This window comes from Somniosus microcephalus, chromosome 17 (assembly GCF_052327205.1).
Source record: "Somniosus microcephalus isolate GS21.2 chromosome 17, FLI_Smic_1.0, whole genome shotgun sequence".
Classification (NCBI taxonomy): Eukaryota; Metazoa; Chordata; class Chondrichthyes; order Squaliformes; family Somniosidae; genus Somniosus; species Somniosus microcephalus.
In genome coordinates, this window is record NC_141003.1 from 13,916,905 (window position 1) to 13,940,261 (window position 23,357).

Consider the following 23,357-nt stretch of genomic DNA (forward strand, 5'->3'; position numbering starts at 1 on the left):
CACCCAGGTCCCTTTGAGCATCTGCATTCCCCAATCTTTCACCATTTAGGAAATACTCTGCCTTTCTGTTTTTTCTACCAAAGTGGATAACTTCACATTTATCCACATTATAATCCATCTGCCATGTTCTCGCCCACTCACTGAGCCTGTCGAGATCCCCTTGAAGCCTCTTCACATCCTCTTCACAACTGACACTGCCACCTAGCTTTGTATCATCAGCAAATTTGGAAATGTTACATTTAGTCCCCTCATCCAAATCATTGATATAGATTGTGAATAGCTGGGGCCCAAGTACCGATCCTTGCGGTACCCCACTAGTCACAGCCTGCCATCCTGAAAAAGACCCGTTTATCCCTACTCTTTGTTTTCTGTCTGTTAACCAATTCTCAATCCATGCTAGTATATTACCCCCAATTCCATGTGCCCTAATTTTGTTCACCAACCTCTTGTGTGGAACCTTATCGAAGACCTTCTGAAAATTCAGATACACCACATCTACCGGTTCCCCTTTGTCTACTCCACTAGTTACATCCTCAAAGAACTCCAATAGGTTTGTCAAACAGGATTTCCCTTTCATAAATCCATGTTGACTCTGCCCAATCTTACTTTTAGTTTCTACTGTACTGTTTTTTTTACTAATAATAATTTCTTTAAGTTCCTCATTCTCGCCACACCCTTGGTTTTCTCGTATTTCTGGGAGGTTTTTTGTGTCTTCCTCCGTGAGGACAGAAACAAAGTATTTATTTAATTTCTCCGCCATTTCCTCATTCCCCATTTTAAATTCTCCCATCTCTGACTGTAAAGGACCTACATTTACCTTCGCCAGTCTTTTCCTTTTCACATACCTATAGAAGCTTTTACAATCCGTTTTTATATTTTTTGCTAGTTTGTGCTCATATTCCATCTTCCCTTTTATCAATTTTTTGGTCCCCCTTTGCGGATTCCTAAAAAGATCCCAATCCTCAGGCTGACCGCTTTTCCTGGCAACTTTATAAACTTCCTCCTTTGACTTAATACTAGCTTTAATTTCTTTTGTTAGCCATGGTTGGATCACTTTTCCTTTTGGGTTTTTATGCCCTAGAGGAATATATGTTTGTTGCAAATTATGCATTATTTCCTTGAGTGTTAGCCATTGTATGTCCACCTTCATACCTTTTAGTGTAGGCTCCCAATCTACCATGGCCAACTTGTCCCTCATACCCTTGTAGTTTCCTCTGTTTAGATTGAAGACCTTAGTTTCAGATTGGACTACATCACTCTCAAACTTAATGTAAAATTCAATCATATTATGGTCACTTGTCCCTAAAGGCCCCTTTACCACAAGATTATTGATTAGCCCTTTCTCATTACACAGTACCAGTTCCAGAATAGCCTGTTCCCTGGTTGGTTCCTCCACATACTGATCCAGGAATCCATCTCGCATGCATTTCAAGAATTCATCCTCCACACTATTAGTGGTAATTTGATTTGCCCAGTCAATATGTAGATTAAAGTCACCCATGATTACTGTATTGCCCTTGTTACATGCACTTCTAATCTCTTGATTGATACTGTGCCCTACATTACCACTACTATTTGGTGGCCTATACACAACTCCCACCAATGTTTTCCGCCCTTTGCTGTTTCATAGCTCCACCCAAACTGATTCCAGTTCTACATCACGATCTGCCAAGCCAAGATCTATTATCTCTACCATACCGATCTCATCCCTTATTAACAGCGTTACGCCACCTCCTTTTCCTTTTTGTCTGTCCTTCCTAAATGTTGAGTACCCTGGAACATTCAGTTCCCAGCTTTGGTTACCCTGCAACCATGTCTCTGTAATGGCAATATATCATACCCGTTTACTTCTATTAGTGCCATTAAATCACCCACCTTGTTGCGAATGCTACGTGCATTTAGATAAAGTGCCTTCAACTTTGTCTGTTTAATATTTTTCTGCACTTTGACCCTCTTTACTGTTGGCCTTTGTTTCTGCTCCCTACTAGTTTTGCAGACTACCCTTCACCTTCTGACCCAGAGGCGGGAATTCTATCCCTGAGCCAGTGGTCACTCCGGCCAGATACGAATGACTCGCTGGATGACCATATTCAAGTTAGAAACCATATTCAAGTATTTAGAGACCGTATTCCAGTCTCCACTCTCCAGGGCAACTATTGTGCGCATCACAATCAATTTGTAGCAGCATCTGTTAATGAGTTTTTGACAATGTAATATTCAGTAACAGAAACATGGGGCCGGATTTCACTTCTGGTGCAGATCAAGCGGGCAGTGGGTCCAATCGGGACGCCCAATGACATCGGCAGGAGACCCGATCGAATTCTGTGATGGGGCTCGGAACATCTCAGCGCCAAAGCAGGTCACATCCCAAGCTACCAAGTCCAGAGAATAAAGATCGGTGTGAAAACACGAACAGCTCCAGGTGGCTGCTTTACTGGTCACATTTGTGGAAACCCTTCTTCTCATTGGTCCCACTGATAGAAAATGGGCCAAGGTAAATCAGCAGGAGGACTCCACTGGACCGTAACTTCAAGATTACGAGCTACGGCCTGTAGAGGTCTGAGAGGTTTCACCAATGCCACACTTGCATGGCGTTAATGCAGAGGACACCTTACCATAACCGTCCTGGCTAGTTTCCATACCTACCATGGCGTTTCTCCCCTTATCCTTGTAGATGTGCTCTTTGAAGACTAGCATCTATGGCAGAAGCTCTGTGGTTGGGATCCCAGTCCAGACCACTTTCTAAATGGACACCCCCTCCTGTCAAGGAAGCATTGACTATGGGGCAGGAACCAGAAGATTGCAATCACAATCTGGCAAGATGTCCTGAATCCATCACCTTAGGATGTAAATACCTGCTGGTTGATGGCGATTTAACAGGATAATGGTGGCTATCATGCAAGAATATTCAGCTTTGTATCAGGTAAAATAAATATGTCTGCCCCCAACGGTCCTTGGAACCACCTGGAGAGGGAGCTTCCCAAAGGAATGACTGAAACTTAGCCCTAGAGTGAGATCAGTTATTGGGAAAAGTAACGACAGTTGATGGAATTGTAAACTAGGAGCTGGCTTCAAATGGAATTAAACAAGTAATGAGAGGAACATGGCAACAACCCAGCAAAGGTGCATTCTCAACACTATTGTAGAATTATACACAGTCGTGCCTTCAACCGTGGCTCATAGGTAGCACTCTCACCTCTGAGTCAGAAGGTCATGGGCCCAAGATCCACTCCAGAGACTTGAACACATAACCTCGGCTGACACTGCCATGTAGTCCTGAAGGAGTGCTGCACTGCCGGAGGTGCCATGTTTCAGATGAGAACTTAAACCAAGTCTGACCTCTCAGTTGGGCATAAAGGATCCTGTGGCACAATTTGAAGGAGAGAGTGGCGTTCTCCCCGTGTCAGAAACGAATATTTTAGGATCCAGTATATGAGTAATTTGAGACATGACGTGAGGCGAGTGTAGCAGGCTTGGGAGGAACAGGTGACTTTGGACCTCTGGTTCCCAAAGCTCTCCGCCACTGGGGTTTTCCTCACCTCATATCTGGGCCTGTTGTAGACTCATTGATAGAGATTGATTGCCCTGATTAGTTAACAACTCCATTATTGCGACTATCAGGATGGTAGAAGACGAACTAGATGGACCTTGGTCTTTTGTAATCTAGCAATTCCTATGTGTCCTGATCAACATTTATCCCTCAACCAACACCACCCAAAGCAGAATAACTGATCATCTATCTCAATGTTGTTTGTGGGCCCTTGCTGTGCGCTAATTGGTCACCAAATTTGCCTAAATAACAGTGACTGCATTTCAAAAGTAATTGATTGGCTGTGAAGCACTTTGGGACATCCCAAGGTGGTAAAAGACGCTATATAAATGCAAATTCTCTCTTTATTCACAGCTCAATGACTCCAATTTCCAAAGATTCTAAATGTTTGTTTCTCTATATTGTGTATCATTCTTCATAGCTTGAAGAAAGAAAGCCGTGTAATAGCCTGCTCCAAGCCAGTGCTCCTCCACACCAACATTCACCATCGCTAAAAGTGAACAGCCTGTTGTTAACCAGTTCAGGTACCTTGGTAGCATGTTGCCAAATGATGCACTAGTAGAAGAATCAGCTGTGCGTTCAGCAGACTGAAAAACAGGACGGGCTCGACAGTGTATTTGCATGCAGAGGACGAACAAGTGAACAAGACAATTCGACAACATTTTCTAGTGCCCGAGGCCTTCAGCGTAAAAGGAAATAAAGAGGTCTGGGTCGAGAAGAGGGACAAAGAATACCATTTGGCTGCCAATTTGTATAACCCTGATCTACGACAGTCTGGCTAGTCCCTGCCGAGGGTAGCTTCAGTTGCTAATAATTTAAATAACCTGACAATGTGGACAGTTAATAAATGAGACATTTTAAACTAAATAAAGGGGTTTTGATAAAGTAGTAATGGGGAAACTATTTCCGCTGGTAGGAGGGACAATAACCAGAGGATACAGATTTCAGATCATTTTTAAAGAACCAGAGGAGGAGATGAGAATTTTTGTACGCAGCGAGTTATGACCTGGGATGCACTGCCTGAAAGGGTGGAGGAAGCAGATTCAATAGTAACTTTTCAAAGGTAATTTGATAAATACTTGAAAAGGAGACATTTGCAGGACTATGGGGAAAGAACAGGGGAGTGGGACTAATTGGAGAGCTCTTTCAAAGAGCCGGCACAGGCACGGTGGGCCGAATGGCCTCCTTCTGTGCTGTATCAGTCTATTCTATAAATATGCAGTCGTTTCTTCCTACTGAGCAGGTTAATTTTTTTAAATTAAATTTAAAAATGAGGCAGTGGGTTAATACTGTTATTATTCAACATTTCTGAACAGTCAGATCTAATGGTGCTTCATACTAAATGAGTAATTCACATCAGGACTTTATGCTGGACCCATCCTGAAGTTTTCTTTACAGAAAAAGAGCATTATATAACAAATTTTCTAATAATAGATATTAAAATGTACTTGCCCAATTGCACTATTGCCTAGCTCCAGACAGACTGGGAGCCCGTAAAGTTCAGTACTGCAACAACACCTTGCATTTATATAGCGCCTTTAACATAGTAAAACATCCCAAGGCGATTCACGCCGAGCCAACGAACTAGGTATTAGGACAGATGACCAAACGTTTGGTCAGAGAGGTAGGTTTTAAGGGGTGTCTTAAAGGAGGAGAGGTGGAGAGGCAGAGAGGTTTAGGGAGGGAATTCCAGAGCTTAGGGCCTCGGCAGCTGAAGTATGGCTGCCAATGGTGGAGTGAGTGATGCACAAGAGGCCACAATTGAAGGAATACAGAGATCTCGGAGGGTTGCAGGGCTGGAGGAGGTTACTGAGATACGGCGGGGTGAGGCCATGAAGGGATTTGAACACGAGAATGAGAATTCTAAAGTTGAGGCATTGCTGGACCAGGAGCCAATGTAGGTCAGCGAGCACAGGGCTGATGGGTGAACGGGACTTGGTGCGGGTTAGGATACAGGCAGCAGAGTTTTGGTAAGCTCAGGTTTACGGAGGGTGGATAATGGGAGGCCGGCCTGGAGAGCGTTGGAACAGTCGAGAGTCTGGAGGTTAACAAAAGCACGGATCAGCCACACACAGAGTTGTTTCAGAACATTACTTAAGTGTCAGCTCTACTCAGTGTACCTCAGTCCTTACAACTTATGTGAACTAGACTAAATGGCCTGCTGCCACTATATAATAAAAAAAAGAAACCTTTCCTGCATTTTCGAGGTCCTTTAGCACCTCAGATTGTAGTACAGTATTGAAATCAGGCCAGAGGCTGTGTTAACATTGATAGGGGTCCTCCTTAGTAAATACAAAGGTATAAATACAACACATCCTGCTTAAATACACAATGTCGTCAACTATACAATTAAGCAGCCTTCAGTATCATTAAGGTCACCCTCCCTCCCACATTGCTTTAGGGAGCAATAGCAGTCACACTCTGCTCTTTGGGCTACAATTACAAAGGAACGAAGCCGAGGCTCAATCTCTCACGGAGGTGCCGCCTTTCAGATGAGACGTTAAACCGAGGCTCCGTCTTCCCCCTCTCAGGTGGATGTAAAAGATCCCATGGCACGATTCGGAAGAAGAGCAGGGGCGTTCTCCCCGGTGTCCCGGCCAATATCTATCCCTCAACCAACATCAATAAAACCAGATGATCTGGTCATTACCACACTGCTGTTTGTGGGAGCTTGCTGTAGACAAATTGTCTGCTGGGTTTCCTACATTACAACAGTGGCTACACTTCAAAAGTACCTCATTGGCTGTCAAATGTTTTGGAATGTTCTGAGATCTTGAAAGTTGCTATAGAAATGCAGGTTCCTTCTTTTTAACAAAGTAATACAAGTGCTTTTCAAAATTAAAAGTTTCTCGCTACTTTTCTTGGTGTCTTACAGAATAAGCTTCTGTTAAGAACATTATGGTGCTTCGCTGTACTATACAGTCATTGAAGTACAGCATAACCAGACTGAACGGCAGGGCAAAGGGACACACAGCACAAATAAAAGCCCAATCACAACTAGAACGACAACAACTTGTGTTTATATAACGCCTTTAACTTAGTAAAACGTCCCCAGGCACGTCACAGGAGCGTTATAAAACAAAATTTGACACCCCAGCCACATAAGGAGATATTAGAGCAGATGACCAAAAGATTGATCAAAGAAGTAGGTTTTAAGGAGCGTCTTAATAGAGGAAAGAGAGTTAGAGAGGTTTAGGGAGGGAATTCCAGAGCTTAGGGCATCGGCAGCTGAAGACACGGCCGCCAATGGTGGAGCGATTAAAATCGGGGATGCGCAAGAGGACAGAATTGGAGGAGTGCAGAGATCTCGGAGGCTTGTAGGGCTGGAGGGGGTTAAAGAGAGAGGGAGGGGCGAGGCCATGGAGCGATTTGAAAATAAGGATGACACTTTTAAAATCGAGGCGTTGCTCAACCGGGAGTCAATGTAGGTCAGCGGGCACAGGGGTGATGGGTGAACGGGACTTGGTGCGAGTTAGGACACGGGCAGCAGAGTTTTAGATGAGCTGAAGTTTATGGAGGGTGGAAGATAGGAGCAGCCTAACCTGAACACACAAAGACTGAAGTCCAATCAGGAATAATGGGAGACAAATTGGTCCTTTGAAATTCACCGGTTCAGTGGGGAAATTAGAAATATGATGCATCAAAAATGACAAACGTTTCTGCAGAAATCTGTACGAGAGCAGACCTCACACCTGCCAGAATATTCATGAAAAATGAGCATTGTGCTCCAAGTCTTGTATTGTACTTTTTCCAAGACCTTATGGTCCCAAATTTCCTTGGGACCCGGACCGGAGATCCCGCGTAGAATGAGCAGGAGAGGACTGGTGGGGGCCGGGAGATTGAAGTGGATCTCCATCAGGAAAACCCGTCCAAGGGATTTCCTGCTGGCGGGTGTTGTCTCCACCCCAATACTGAGCACCTTACATCAAGAGGAGCTCAGGACCAGCGGGGGTGGCGTCACCTGTCGGAATATCTGTCGCTCTTTCGTCTCTCTTGCACCGAGCGACCGGGAAAGAAAGAAAAAAGACTTGCATTTCTATAGCGCCTTTCATGACCACTGGACGTCTCAAAGCGCTTTACAGCCAATCAAGTACTTTTGAAGTGGAGTCACTGTTGTAATGTGGGACACTAGAACGATCCCAGCACCTGGGTTCATGAGCTGCGGAAGTGCGGCCCAAAGCAGCCTCAGGGTTGGAGTCACGGGCCGGAATTGCTCCGAATAAATACTTCTTTGTTAAATCGTCCCCCTTATAAAAAGGAGCTGGACTAGCCACGGGCCCTCCACCTCTGAATCCGGGTCTGACACTGGCATCGCCAGGCCGCAGTGCAAAGCCCTGCCTTCCTCTCTCACCCGCCTCAAACAGGCACCAAGGATGTGCCCATATTGATATGGGGCCCCCACCATGATCTATTTAAATGACACACACACACACCCCCCCCTCGCCCCGCCCGCCACCTATCGCTGATACTCTGGTGAGGTCTGCAGCAGAGCGGGAACGTCGCCCGCTATGTATTTTATATAAAGGGCTTCACTGTAAATCTTAAATTGGCATCAGAAGACTGAACACAAAACAAAAGCTATAGGTCGTATCCGGGGTTACTTGCACACTGAGGATTCTCCAAGACTTCAGGGCTCTGCTGCATTTCACTGTTGAAATTTGGATTTCTTACAGGGTTTTTTGGGCTGGCCATACTGAGTTTTATAATCAGCTGCAACAATTGGAAATGCCAGCCTGGGAAGGTGCTTTCGTGCCACGTTCCAATGAGTAGACATCACTCCTTGAACCAACAAAGGTTGGCGATAAGCTTATCACTTGTAAGAGCTTGTGATTTGTTGCAAACTTTCTAAATGATTTTCCTCAGTGTAATTCCTTTTATAATGGAGACGCCATACTTGATCATCGCACAGAATCAACATCCACTAGGGAGGGAGTCACTCCACCCTTCGTCAGAGGGATCCAGCTGTGAGGTAATCATGCAACTCAACCTTACTGTCATGCAATGTGCTTTTGCAGAGAAAGATGCATCAAGCAGGTAGGATGAAGGCAGAAGGAATTCTGGACAGAAGGGGTAAATGTTCTGATTTGAGCTCACTCACTCCTGATACTTTTCTTCCTGTGCAGTGCATTGGTTACATTCACACAGTCATCAGAACATAGGAACAGGAGAAGGCCATTCAGCCCCTCGAGCCTGTTCCGCCATTCAATTAGATTCACCGTAGCCTAACTCACAACCATATCCGAGGTGATTCCCATGGGCATATTTGAAGAGCCGGGGAGTTCTCCTGGCGTCCCGGGCAATATCCATCCCTCAACCAACACCAGAAACAGATCACCTGGTCATTATCACATTGCTGTTGGTGGGAGCTTGCTGTGTGCAAATTGGCTGCCATTTTATTCTCTACATTACAGCAGTGACTACAGTTCAAAAGTATTTCATTGACTGTGAAGCCCTTTGGGACATCCTGAGGTCAGGAAAGGCGCTATATAAATGCAAGTTCTTTCTTTCTTTAGCCAGCCAGTCTAAATCTGGGGTGGGGTGGTTGAGTGCTGTGGAGCTGGGGAGGGGACGTGCTTTGGAGCTCGAGGGAAGGGGCGCACACTTTGGAGCCCGGGGGGGGGGGAAAGAGGGGAAAGGGAGGGGGGGAAAGAGGGGAAAGGGGGGGGGAAAGAGGGGAAAGGGGGGGAAAGAGGGGAGGGGGGGAAAGAGGGGAGGGGGGGAAAGAGGGGAGGGGGAAGAGGGGAGGGGGGGAAAGAGGGGAGGGGGGAAAGAGAGGAGGGGGGGGAAAGAGGGGGGGGGGAAAGAGGGGGGGGGGGAAAGAGGGGAGGGGGGAAAGAAGGGAGGGGAGGGGGGGAAAGAGGGGAGGGGGGGAAAGAGGGGAGGGGGGGAAAGAGGGGAGGGGGGGAAAGAGGGGAGGGGGGGGAAAGAGGGAGGGGGGGATAGAGGGGAGGGGGGGGAAAGAGGGGAGGGGGGGAAAGAGGGGAGGGGGGGAAAGAGGGGAGGGGGGGGAAAGAGGGGAGGGGGGGAAAGAGGGGGGGGAAAGAGGGGAGGGGGGAAAGAGGGGAGGGGGGAAGAGGGGGAGGGGGGGAAAGAGGGGGAGGGGGGGAAAGAGGGGGAGGGGGGGGAAAGAGGGGGAGGGGGGGGAAAGAGGGGGAGGGGGGGAAAGAGGGGGGGGAAAGAGGGGAGGGGGGAAAGAGGGGAGGGGGGAAAGAGGGGAGGGGGGGAAAGAGGGGAGGGGGGGAAAGAGGGGAGGGGGGGAAAGAGGGGAGGGGGGGAAAAGAGGGGGGAGGAAAGAGGGGAGGGGGGGAAGAGGGGGGGAAAGAGGGGAGGGGGGGAAAGAGGGGAGGGGGGGAAAGAGGGGAGGGGGGGAAAGAGGGGAGGGGGGGGAAAGAGGGGAGGGGGGGTGCAGAAGCCCGGGTGTGGGGGACAGGACAGCTGTGGAGCCTGTGGGGGCTGTGGGGGGGCGGAGGGGGCATGCGTTTGAGCCCGGTGGCAGGGGGGTGGGGTGGGGTAAGGACGGGAGTGATGTAGACGCCATCTCTGTGCCTCAGTCTCTGACCAGCATTGGCTACGTTTCGGGAAATATTCAGACACTGAATAAAAGCCGGCAATCTTTGATATCGTGGAGCTGAAATGCCGCGGCAGACAGTCCAGCACTTCCATCCCATGGATAACTCAAGAAGCAGGGACGGTATAACTGATAACCTCAACCAAGGATTCTTTGTGACTAGATTCAAAACAAACCAGCTTAAAATTTCTACACCACAAGTCAGGAGCTACAGCCTGTGCATACTCCAAACATGTGAGCCCTCGCTTCCCAATTATAAACAAACTAAACTTGCTATTAAACAGAAAGCAAAATAGTGCGGATGTGATATGTAAATGCTGGAAACACTCAGCAGGTTGGGCAGCATCTGTGGAGAGAGAAACAGAGTTAACGTTTCAGGTCGATGACCCTTCGTCAGAACAGTTCATCAACCTGTGGCATTAACGCTACCTTTCTCGTTCCACAAGTGCTGCCTGACCTGCCGAGTGCTTGCAACATTTCTTTTTAATTGCTATTATACAGTTTTATTTTGTAAAATAGCACTATTACAATGTTCGTGTACTTTCAGCTGCATTTAGGGTTAGTGGTATTAACACAGGACGAACCTACTTGGCCCCATCTGTGTACAATTTCCACAACAGTGATTCTACTCACAGTAGCACAGTCGTTCAAACACCTATAACAACTTGATGAGGCTCCGACAGTTCATTCCCTATTGTGCCTCGGCCCCTTGGGATACCCATAGAATATCTCCAGCTAAACCAGGCGGAGAGGGGAATTGACATTACTCATCTTGCTTCATTCGTTTTTCATTGTAGCTCAGTGGGTAACACTCCCGCCTGGGTCAGGTGGTCATGGGTTCAGGCCCCACTCCAGAGACGTGATCACATAATCCACTCCCAGTGCAGTACCGAGGGAGCACTGCACTGTCGGAGGTGCCGTCTTTTGGAGGAGACGTTAAACCGAGGCCTCGTCTGCCCTGTCAGGTGGGCATAAAAGATCCCATGGCACTGAGCAGGGGAGTTCTCCCCGGTACCCTGGTCAACATTTATCCCTCAACCAACATCACTAAAACAGATTATCTGATCATTATCACATTGCTGTTTGTGGGACCTTGCTGTGCGCAAATTGGCTGCCTTGTCTCCGACATTATAACACTGACTGCACTTCAAAAGTACTTCATTGGCTGTAAAGTGCTTTGGGACATTCCAAGGTCGTGAAAGGCGCTATATAAATGCACGTTCTTCCTTTTTTTCCCTCTTTGAATCGTGCCTTTTACTCGTACGCCAGAGCTGGCGATGGAGGATTTGGGGCCTTGCCCAAGTTGTTCAGCCTGGCCCGAATCGTTTTTCACTTCCCTCAACGTGGGAAGCTCTGCTTTCTGAAGGGTCCATTTCACATGGTGTATGGAGGCTGCTCATCTTAGGAAACAAGCGTTACTACAGTTCCCCTCCCTTCCTCTCCTCTCCCTTCCCCCAGCAAAAAAAAAAGCAAAAGTCAGTTCAGTAAAACAGGCAAGTCCACAATCAAGGCCTTTCCCAGTTCAAGGGTGGCAAAGTGGCGAAACTGGGGGAACTGACCTTTTTTTTCACAAAAAATTGCAAAGCTACCGAGCAATTAAGTTGAAGTGATATTTGTGTGCAAAGCTACCCACCATACACACAGCCCACCAACTGCTGCCTGTGAGATTTCCGCTTTCAAAACGATTCTGACATGTTTCTGATTAATTGGCCTTTTGTGGAGAGGCAATTTGCCCTCAGTCAGAGGGTGATTGAGAAATTAAGGGGCCAAATCTGCTTTCTTTCCCCCTGCCCCCTAAGGTTAATACACTTCAGTGTGGAGAATGCTGACTGCTTGTTTTAACAAGGGTTTAAACATGCCTTTGGCAGCGGCCTCAACAACACAGTGTCACCTCATTAGTCGAGGCCCCTTGGCCAGGTTTTTTTTTTTTAAAACACACTTCCGACTTTTGCCACACTCTTAAAGAGGCAAAGGGGCCTTTCCTGTTGGACATAGTACATCAGTAACCAAACTTTAAAACAGTTGAATTTAAGATCTGAAACTTTTTTCAAAGTTGTCAGTTTTAAGTTTTAAACACGGAGGAGTTGTACTCACCCCAGGGTGCTGATGAAACCATTGACAGTTCCTTCGGCGTAGAGGGACACGATGTCCCCAATGTGGAGGAAGCTGGACATTTTCTCCATCTTCTCATGGTACAGTGGCCAGTCCACAGGAGAGGCTCCGCTCAGCGCCCCGGGCGGAGAGACAACGGGCTCAGGGCAAGCAGGAGGTGGGCTTAGCTCCAAACCCCAGACCCCTTCCCCCTTGCCACTCTCCGGGTCTCCCAACACACACACACACCGAGCTGAGCCCGGACCACAAACAAACAAACTTCAAACAAACACACACACACACCAAAAGGAAAGCGAGATCAAAGCAGCAACGCGGAAGTGAGTTGTCGGAATGTCATTCGGGGCTGGCACACCCCTCCACCGCCTCCTTCCTCCCAGCCAGTCCTCTCACTGCTCTGATCACTCTCCACAGCCCCGCTTCCTTCAACTGGGCAAAGAAAAGCCTGCAAGAACACACACAATCCTTCCTCCGTTTCGTTTGCAAGAGCTCCCAGGACTGCTCAGAACACCAGATATGCTTCAGCGCTTAGTTTATCCAATATATGCCAATTTGTAGATGTCACCACCCCAGCATATCACCACCTCGATACCTAGCCCTGGTTATAATAGAATCTCATTTATAATAACTCCAGCATTTTAAACAAAAATCAAGGACAAGAATCACACACTGTCCCATCCTGGGATTCTTTTACCCCTACTCAAGTTTCCTTTAAACTTTCAAATCCACTCCTTGTCCTGTTTAATTCAGAGCAGAATGATGGAAACGTTTTATTTCAAGGCTGAATAATGCAGTTAATAATTTTTTACTAACTGAAATCATTTGTATATGAAATATAAAATAAGATCAAACACAATTAGCCAGCCCTAAGAAATGTATAATGTTGATTAGATTGAATCCACCATTCAGAAAGGATGATATTGTTACTCTGCTTGTTTATCATTGTATCAAACAACGGCTCATCACATCGAAACATCTCAAAGCGCTTCACGCATTGAGTTATTGTTCAAATACCCCTCGACATTCAACAGCATTACCATCGCTGAATCCCCCACCATCAACATCCTGGGAGTCACCATTGACCAGAAACTTAACTGGACCAGTCACATAAATACTGTGGTAACAAGAGCAGGTCAGAGGCTGGGTATTCTGCAGCGAGTGTCTCACCTCCTGACTCCCCAAAACCTTTCCACCATCTACAAGGCACAAGTCAGGAATGTGATGGAATACTCTCCAATTGCCTGGATGAGTGCAGCTCCAACAACACTCAAGAAGCTCGACACCATCCAGGACAAAGCAGCCCACTTGATTGGCACCCCATCCACCACCTTCAACATTCACTCCCTCCACCGGCGTACCGTGGCTGCAGTGTGTACCATCTACAAGATGCACTGCAGCAACTCGCCAAGGCTTCTTCGGCAGCACCTCCCAAACCCGCGACCTCGTCCACCTAGAAGGACAAGGGCAGCAGGCGCACGGGAACACAACCACCTCCAAGTCACACACTTGGGGAAACTGGGGGGGATGGGGTACGGGGTGGAAGTTGGGAAGATGGGAAGAGAGGAAGCTTGGGGAATGGGGTCGGGACCAACATTTCCTACAGAGCTGGGAGCAGAGACAGCAACATGGTGAGTGGGAGCAGCACCAATAGAGGAACAGCCAGCGATGGGGTGAGTGAAACCCGGGGACCTTACTGTGGGTGAATAGAGATCCATTGGTGGATGAATAGGGAACTAGGGAACAGAAACCGATGATTCTCATTGGAAAAAACAAGGAGGAAGGGAAGAGAAATGTTCTGGATTTGAGAACTATTAGACCATGGGATACTTCACATGTGGCTATTGAGGTAGGGATTGGAACACCATTTAAAAGGGAATGAGATAAATATTTGTAAAGGAGGATTATAAAAGCATCTGGGGGGAATTGGGTTACAGGAGAGAGCACCAACACCGCCGGCCAAATGACCTGGTCCTGTGCTGTAAGTTCCATCATTCTGTGGAAACTCTCCTTTATCGAGTGCGAGCTCAGGGAGTGGTTAAAAATGTTGGTGCTGAGCTTTGTTTAGGATGATGTGCCCTGTGAGAAGTGCCACAAACACCGAGCCCGCTGCCCTTTGTGCGATCTCTCGGTTTGGTTCAGGTCAGTCTGTACCGGCCGGTTTTGATTTGTTAAGTCCAAGTACAGATCAGCTCTGCCTGAGGCTCCCAGTTCAGACTCGTCACCTTCACACAGAACCAGAGTCCAAACCAGGGTCCAAGGAGATAGCAAGAGAGACCGGGCCTGTTAAAGGTGGCATCGACTGGGGAGCCTCACCACACCTTATACTGGGGGATTCTGCCTATGGTTTCAGGGTGAATATCAGCGGGTTGTAGGATTACTACTAGTTACAGGTAGGATAGCAGGGCACTACACCTATTACTACCACGGAAGCAAAATGCGATAGACAGAGCTAAGCGATCTCACAACCATCGGATCAAATCAAAGCTCTGCAGTCCTGCCACATCCAGTTGTGAGTGGTGGTGGACAATTAAACAGTTAACAGGAGGAGGAGGCTCCAAAAATATCCCCATCCTCAATGATGGTGGAGCCCAGCACGTGAGTGCAAAAGACAAGGCTGAAGCATTTGCAACTATCTTCAGCCAGAAGTGCCGAGTGGATGATCCATCTCGGCCTCCTCCTGAGGTCCCCAGCATCACAGATGCCAGTCTTCAGCCCATTCAATTCACTCCACGTGATGTCAAGAAACGGCTGAAGACACTGGATACTGCAAAGGCTATGGGCCCTGACAACATTCCGGCAATAGTACTGAAGACTTGTGCTCCAGAACTAGCTGCGCCCCTAGCCAAGCTGTTCCAGTACAGCTACAACACTGGCATCTACCCGGCAATGTGGAAAATTGCCCAAGTATGTCCTGTCTACAAAAAGCAGGACAAATCCGACCCGGCCAATTACCGTCCCATCAGTCTACTCTCAATCATCAGCAAAGTGATGGAAGGTGTCATCGACAGTGCTATCAAGCGGCACTTACTCAGCAATAACCTGCTAACTGACGCCCAGTTTGGGTTCCGCCAGGGCCACTCAGCTCCTGACCTCATTATAGCCTTGGTCCAAACATGGACAAAGGAGCTGAACTCAAGAAGTGAGGTGCGAGTGACTGCCCTTGACATCAAGGCAGCATTTGATCGAGTGTGGCATCAAGGAGCCCTAGCAAAACTGAAGTCAATGGGTATCAAGGGGAAAACTCTCCATTGGTTGGAATCATACCTAGCACAAAGGAAGTTGGCTGTGGTTGTTGGAGGTCATTCATCTCAATCACATGACATCACTGCAGGAGTTCCTCAGGGCAGTGTCCTAGGCCCAACCATCTTCAGCTGTTTCATCAATGACCTTCCCTCCATCATAAGGTCAGAAGTGGGGATGTTCGCTGATGATTGCACACTGTTCAGCACCATTCAAGACTCGTCAGATACTGATGCAGTCCGTGTCCATATGCAGCAAGACCTGGACAACATTCAGACTTGGGCTGACAAGTGGCAAGTAACATTCGCACCACACAAGTGCCAGGCAATGGCCATCTCCAACAAGCGAGACTCTAACCATCTCCCCTTGACATTCAATGGCATTACCATCGCTGAATCCCCCACTATCAACATCCTGGGGGTTACCATTGATCAGAAACTGAACTGGACCAGCCATATAAATACTGTGGCTACAAGAGCAGGCCAGAGGCTGGGAATTCTGCGGCGAGTGTCTCACCTCCTGACTCCCCAAAGCCTTTCCACCATCTACAAGGCACAAGTCAGGAGTGTGATGGAATACTCTCCACTTGCCTGGATGAGTGCAGCTCCAACAACACTCAAGAAGCTCAACACCATCCAGGACAAAGCAGCCCGCTTGATTGACACCCCATCCACCACCTTCAACATTCACTCCCTCCACCACCGGCGCATTGTGGCTGCAGTGTGTACCATCTACAAGATGCACTGCAGCAACTCGCCAAAGCTCCTTCAACAGCACCTTCCAAACCCGCGACCCCTACCACTTAGAAGGACAAGGGCAGCAGACGCATGGGAACATCACCACTGACAAGTTCCCCTCCAAGCCACACACCATCCTGACTTGGGCCTGTATCGCCGTTCCTTCACTGTCGCTGGGCCAAAATCCTGGAACTCACTTCCTAACAGCATTGTGGGTGTACCTACACCATATGGACTGCAGCGGTTCAAGAAGGCGGCTCACCGCCATCTTCTCAAGGGCAATTAGGGATGGGCACTAAATGCAGGCCTAGCCAGCGACGCCCACATCCCATCAATGAATTAAAAAAAAAACAGTTACATATGAACTATAAGTGAGTTACTGTATTACTATTGGTTATGAGGGGAATCTGTGTGTTACCAGTATTACTATTAGTTATCTGTGCAATTTCAGTGAGTTAACATTAGTTACTGGTGGAACCAAAATTCCTCCCACATCTGATTTAGAATCATGGAATCATAGAATGGTTACAGCACAGAAGGAGGCCACTCGGCCCGTCGAGCCCGTGCCGGCTCTCTGCAAGAGCACTTCAGCTAGTCCCACTCCCCCGCCCTTTCCCCGCAGCCCTGCAAGTTTTTTTCCTTCAGGTACTTACCCAATTCCCTTTTGAAAGCCACAATTGAGTCTGCCTCCACCACCCTTTCAGGCAGCGCATTCCAGATCCTAACCACTCGCTGCGTAAAAATGTTTTTCCTCATGTCGCCTTTGGTTCTTTTGCCAATCACCTTAAATCTGTGTCCTCTGGTTCTTGACCCTTCCACCAATGGGAACAGTTTCTCTCTATCTACTCTGTCCAGACCCCTCATGATTTTGAACACCTCTATCAAATCTCCTCGCAACCTTCTCTGCTCTAAGGAGAACAACCCCAGCTTCTTCACGTAACTGAAGTCCCTCATCCCTGGAATCATTCTCGTAAATCTTTTCTGCACCCTCTCTAAGGCCTTCACATCGGTCCTAAAGTGCGGTGCCCAGAATTGGACACAATACTCCAGTTGAGGCCGAACCAGTGTTTTATAAAGGTTCATCATAACTTCCTTGCTTTTGTACTCCATGGGGGTGATTTTCATTGGGCCGTGGAGGCGGGATTGGAGGCGTGTGGGGGGTTAAAATCTCGAAATCGGGGGCATGAACCCATCCCGCCCCCAACCCGCCTCCATGCCAGTTTCAAAGGAGGCGGATACCCGACCTGTGCTGGGACCCGCCTCCCCAAGGCGGGAAGGGGATTAGTGCCAATTAACTGCCTGTTAACAGGTAGTTAACGGGCAGTTTTTAGTCTAATCCCTATTTTTATTGCTGAAGCGTGGGATTCCCAACGGCTCCAAACCACGGCAAGTTAGCAAGGTGGGCTGTTGGGCTTGGAGGGTTCGAGATGTCTGGTGTTCGGGTGGGTGATGGGTGCATGAGTGCAGGGGTAAGTGTGTTTGGTGTGTGTAAAGTGTTTAAAGAAGTTTTACTTACCTTTACTTACCTTTACAGCCTTCCTTCCTTCAGGTCTCGGGAGTCCCTCATCTCACCGGCACAGAAAGCAGAGTGGCCGTGAGCTGTCAAAAGTTGCAGCATTCAGCTTTCTGTTCCGGAGAGATCTCTAAATCAGCCTGAGAGGAAGGAATTAACTTAGAGTACAGATTGTCAGTGTTTGACAGCTTCAAACAGCTGTCAAATGCTGATATTTCATCTGTCAAAAGCTCTTGACAGATGAAATGTCAATCTGTGACGTCACCTGTTGCCGGGTGGCCCTTAATTGGCCTGCTGAGCCCGCTGGGCGGGCTCAACAAGGTCAATCAAGTTAAAATTGCGTGGGTTGGCCACAACTCGATGGAGGCGGGACTACAACCCTGAAAGTTGTAGTCCCACCTCCTACATGCCTCCTCAATGAAAATCCAGCCTTGTGTCTCCATTTATGAAGCCCAGGATCCCATATGCTTTTTTAACCGCTTTCTCAACCTGCCCTGCCACCTTCAACGATTTCTGCACATATACCCCCTGGTCCTTCTGTTCATGCACCCACTTTAGAATTGTACCCTTTAGTTTATATTGCCGCTCCTCGTTCTTCCTACCAAAATGTATCACTTCACACTTTTCTGCATTAAATTTCATCTGCCACGTGCCCGCCCATTTCACCAGCCTGTCTATGTCCTCTTGAAGTCCATCACATGCCTTCTCATTGTTCACTATACTTTCAAGTTTTGTGTCATCTGCAAATTTTGAAATTGTACCCTGTACTCCCAAGTCCAAGTCATTAATATATATCAAGAAAAGCAGTGGTCCTAGTACCGACCCCTGGGGAACACCACTGTATAACTTCCCTCCAGTCTGAAAAACAACTGTTCACCACTACTCTCTGTTTCCTGTCATTTAGCCAATTTTGTTTCCATGCTGCCACTGTCCCTTTTATCCCATGGACTTCAACTTTGCTGGCAAGCCTATTATGTCTCACTTTTGTAAGTCCATGTACACCACATCAATCGCATTGCCCTCATCAACCCTCTCTGATACCTCAACAAAAAACTTGATCAAGTTAGTTAAACATGATTTGCCTTTAACAAATCCGAGGTGGCTTTCTTTAATTATCCACACCTGTCCAAGTGACTGTTAACTTTGTCCCTGATTGTCATTTCTAAAAGCTTCTCCACTACCGAGGTTAAACTGACTGGTCTGTAGTTGCTGGATTTATCCTTACAGCCTTTTTTGAACAAGGTTGTAACATTTGCAATTCTCCAGTCTCTGGCACCAGCCCCTGTATCTAAGGAGGGTTGGAAGATTATGGCCATTACCTCCGCGATTTCCTCCTTTACGTCCCTCAGCATCCTAGGATGCATCCCATCCGGTCCTGGTGACTTATCTAGTTTAAGTACAGACAGCCTTTCTAGTACCTCCTTTTTATAGATTTTTATCCCATCCAGTATCTCCACTACCTCCTCTTTCATAACGACGTTGGCAGCATCTTCTTCCTTGATGAAGACAGATGCAAAGTACTCATTTAGTCCCCTCTGCATTTCGCTTCCCACCCACGGTTTCCCCTCCTCCCACCCCCGCCCTCGGTCTCACCCCCTCCCGCCCTTGGTCTCACCCCACCCCGGCCCTCGGTCTCACCCCCCGCCCTCAGTCTCACCCCACCACCCTCGGTCTCACCCCCCCGCCCTCGGTCTCATCCCCCGCCCTTAGTCTCACCCCACCGCCCTCGGTCGCACCCCACCGCCCTCGGTCTCAGCCCCCACCCTCGGTCTCACCCCCCGCCCTCGGTCTCACCCCCCCACCACCCTCGGTCTCACCCCACCGCCCTCGGTCTCACCCCACCGCCCTCGGTCTCACCCCCCCGCCCTCGGTCTCATCCCCCGCCCTCGGTCTCACCCCACCACCCTCGGTCTCACCCCACCGCCCTCGGTCTCATCCCCCGCCCTCGGTCTCACCCCACCACCCTCGGTCTCACCCCACCGCCCTCGGTCTCACCCCCCGCCCTCGGTCTCACCCCCCGCCCTCGGTCTCACCCCCCCACCACCCTCGGTCTCACCCCCCGCCCTCGGTCTCACCCCCCCACCACCCTCGGTCTCACCCCACCGCCCTCGGTCTCACCCCCCCGCCCTCGGTCTCATCCCCCGCCCTCGGTCTCACCCCACCACCCTCGGTCTCACCCCACCGCCCTCGGTCTCATCCCCCGCCCTCGGTCTCACCCCACCACCCTCGGTCTCACCCCACCGCCCTCGGTCTCATCCCCCGCCCTCGGTCTCACCCCACCACCCTCGGTCTCACCCCACCGCCCTCGGTCTCACCCCCCGCCCTCGGTCTCACCCCCCCACCACCCTCGGTCTCACCCCCCGCCCTCGGTCTCACCCCACTGCCCTCGGTCTCACCCCACCGCCCTCGGTCTCACCCCCCCGCCCTCGGTCTCATCCCCCGCCCTCGGTCTCACCCCCCGCCCTCGGTCTCACCCCCCCACCACCCTCGGTCTCACCCCCCCAACCCCGCCCTCGGTCTCACTCCCCCCGCTCTTAGTCTCCCCTCTTTCCCCACCCTCGGTCTCCCCTCGTCCCCGCCCTCGGTCTCCCCTCTTCCCCGCCCTTGGTCTCCCCTCTACCCCCGCCCTCGGTCTCCCCTCATCCCCGCCCTCGGTCTCCCCTCTTCCCCCGCCCTCGGTCTCCCCTCTTCCCCGCCCTCGGTCTCCCCTCTTCCCCCGCCCTCAGTCTCCCCTCTTCCCCACCCTCGGTGTCCCCTCTTCCCCCACCCTCGGTCTCCCCTCTTCCCCCACCCTCGGTCTCCCCTCTTCCCCCACCCTCGGTCTCCCCTCTTCCCCCACCCTCGGTCTCCCCTCTTCCCCCACCCTCGGTCTCCCCTCTACCTCCACCCTCGGTCTCCCCTCTTCCCCCCCACCCTCGGTCTCCCCTCTACGCCCACCCTCGGTCTCCCCTCTTCCCCCACCCTCGGTCTCCCCTCTTCCCCCACCCTCGGTCTCCCCTCTTCCCCCCCACCCTCGGTCTCCCCTCTACCCCCACCCTCGGTCTCCCCTCTTCCCCCACCCTCGGTCTCCCCACTTCCCCCAACCTCGGTCTCCCCTCTACCCCCACCCTCGGTCTCCCCTCTACCCCCACCCTTGGTCTCCCCTCTTCCCCCCTGCCCTTGGTCTCCCCTCTTCCCCGCCCTCGGTGTCCCCTCTTCCCCCACCCTCGGTCTCCCCTCTTCCCCCACCCTCGGTCTCCCCTCTTCCCCACCCTCGGTCTCCCCTCTTCCCCCACCCTCGGTCTCCCCTCTACCCCCACCCTCGGTCTCCCCTCTTCCCCCACCCTCGGTCTCCCCTCTTCCCCCGCCCTCGGTCTCCCCTCTTCCCCGCCCTCGGTCTCCCCTCTTCCCCCGCTCTGGGTCTCCCTTCTTTCCCCCTGCCCTCGGTCTCCCGTCTTCCCCACCCTCGGTCTCCCCTCTTCCCCCCTGCCCTCGGTCTCCCCTCTTCCCCCCCACCCTCGGTCTCCCCTCTTCCCCCCATCCCTCGGTCTCCCCTTTTCCCCGCCCTCGGTCTCCCCTTTTCCCCCCTACCCTCGCCTTCGGGTTCTCCCCCCTTCAGCCCCGCCCTCAGTCTCCTCTCCCCTCTCCCGCCCTCGACCTCCGCTCCCCCGCCCTTGGTCGCCCCTCCCACACCCTCGGCCTCCCCGCCCTCCCGCCCTTGGTCTCCTCTCATCCGCCCTCGGTCTCCCCACTCCGCGCAAAGTCTCTCCCCTCCCCCAGCTCACGTCAGGTCTTCCGGTTCTCGGAAATTCTCGCACAAACTGCGAGCAAAAACATTGGACTACAGCGAGCCCGACCGATATAATACTGGACTACAGCGGGCCCGACCGTTATAATACTGGACTACAGCGAGCCCGACCGTTATAATACTGGACTACAGCGAGCCCGACCGTTATAATACTGGACTACAGCGAGCCCGACCGTTATAATACTGGACTACAGCGAGCCCGACCGTTATAATACTGGACTACAGCGAGCCCGACCGTTATAATACTGGACTACAGCGAGCCCGACCGTTATAATACTGGACTACAGCGAGCCCGACAGTTATAATACTGGACTACAGCGAGCCCGACCGTTATAATACTGGACTACAGCGGGCCCGACCGTTATAATACTGGACTACAGCGAGCCGGACCGTTATAATACTGGACTACAGCGAGCCCGACCGTTATAATACTGGACTACAGTGAGTCCGACCGTTATAATACTGGACTACAGCGAGCCCGACCGTTATAATACCGGACTACAGCGAGCCCGACCGTTATAATACTGGACTACAGCGAGCCCGACCGTTATAATACTGGACTACAGCGAGCCCGACCGTTATAATACTGGACTACAGCGAGCCCGACCGTTATAATACTGGACTACAGCGAGCCTGACCGTTATAATACTGGACTACAGCGAGCCGGACCGTTATAATACTGGACTACAGCGAGCCCGACCGTTATAATACTGGACTACAGTGAGTCCGACCGTTATAATACTGGACGACAACGAGCCCGACCGTTATAATACTGGACTACAGCGAGCCCGACCGTTATAATACTGGACTACAGCGAGCCCGACCGTTATAATACTGGACTACAGCGAGCCCGACCGTTATAATACTGGACTACAGCGAGCCCGACCGTTATAATACTGGACTACAGCGAGCCCGACCGTTATAATACTGGACTACAGCGAGCCCGACCGTTATAATACTGGACTACAGCGAGCCCGACCGTTATAATACTGGACTACAGCGAGCCCGACCGTTATAATACTGGACTACAGCGAGCCCGACCGTTATAATACTGGACTACAGCGAGTCCGACCGTTATAATACTGGACTACAGCGAGTCCGACCGTTATAATACTGGACTACAGCGAGCCCGACCGTTATAATACTGGACTACAGCGGGCCCGACCGTTATAATACTGGACTACAGCGAGCCCGACCGTTATAATACTGGACTACAGCGAGCCCGACCGTTATAAGGTAAATGCAATAATATTTGTAGATGTCATGCGTTCAGACATCATGTGGTCAGAATGATTAAACCTCTAGGAATGCTGCCAACCAGAATGACCAAAGTGATTTGCTACCATTAATTAGCAAAACCTATCGAACTCAGTCCTGAATGCTTTAATTGACCCCCAGCATCCACAGCCTTTTGGGGGAGAGAGTTCCACATTTCCACCACCCTTTGTGTGAAGAAATGTTTCCTGATTTCATTCATGAACGGCCTGCCTCTAATTTTAAGGTTACGCCCTCCTTGTTGTGGCTTCATCCACCAGAGGAAATAGTTTCTCTTTATCTTCCCTGACATGAATCAGTCATTCATGAAAGAAAGACTTATGAAATAATACTGAGCGGCCTACGGGTGGCGCTGTCCAGGGAGAGTATGAATACTCGGGCACGGGCCCAGCTTGCGCAGGACATTCTTAACAGGAACTAGTGAAGGACACAACTGGACCTCCATGTTGTAAAACGGTTGATCAAAGCTTTGTTTAACGCTTAGACCAAGTGCCTAGTAGTTTTTTTACGTCATACCCTATCAATTCAAACACCTCAATCAGATCACCCATCGACCTCCGAAACTCGAGGGAATACCA

The 23,357-nt window shown here is 50.1% G+C and overlaps 1 protein-coding gene across 1 annotated transcript in view; it reads right to left on the reverse strand.

Moving 5' to 3' along the window:
* Positions 1–12,544, reverse strand: part of itpr2 (inositol 1,4,5-trisphosphate receptor, type 2) — a 290,627-nt gene extending 278,083 nt beyond the window's left edge. The window contains exon 1 of the mRNA XM_086009952.1: positions 12,213–12,544. Coding sequence (XP_085866078.1) covers positions 12,213–12,301 — 89 coding nt within the window. The 5' untranslated portion in view covers positions 12,302–12,544. The remainder of the gene's footprint in view (positions 1–12,212) is intronic.
* Between the last annotated feature and the right edge of the window lie 10,813 nt (positions 12,545–23,357).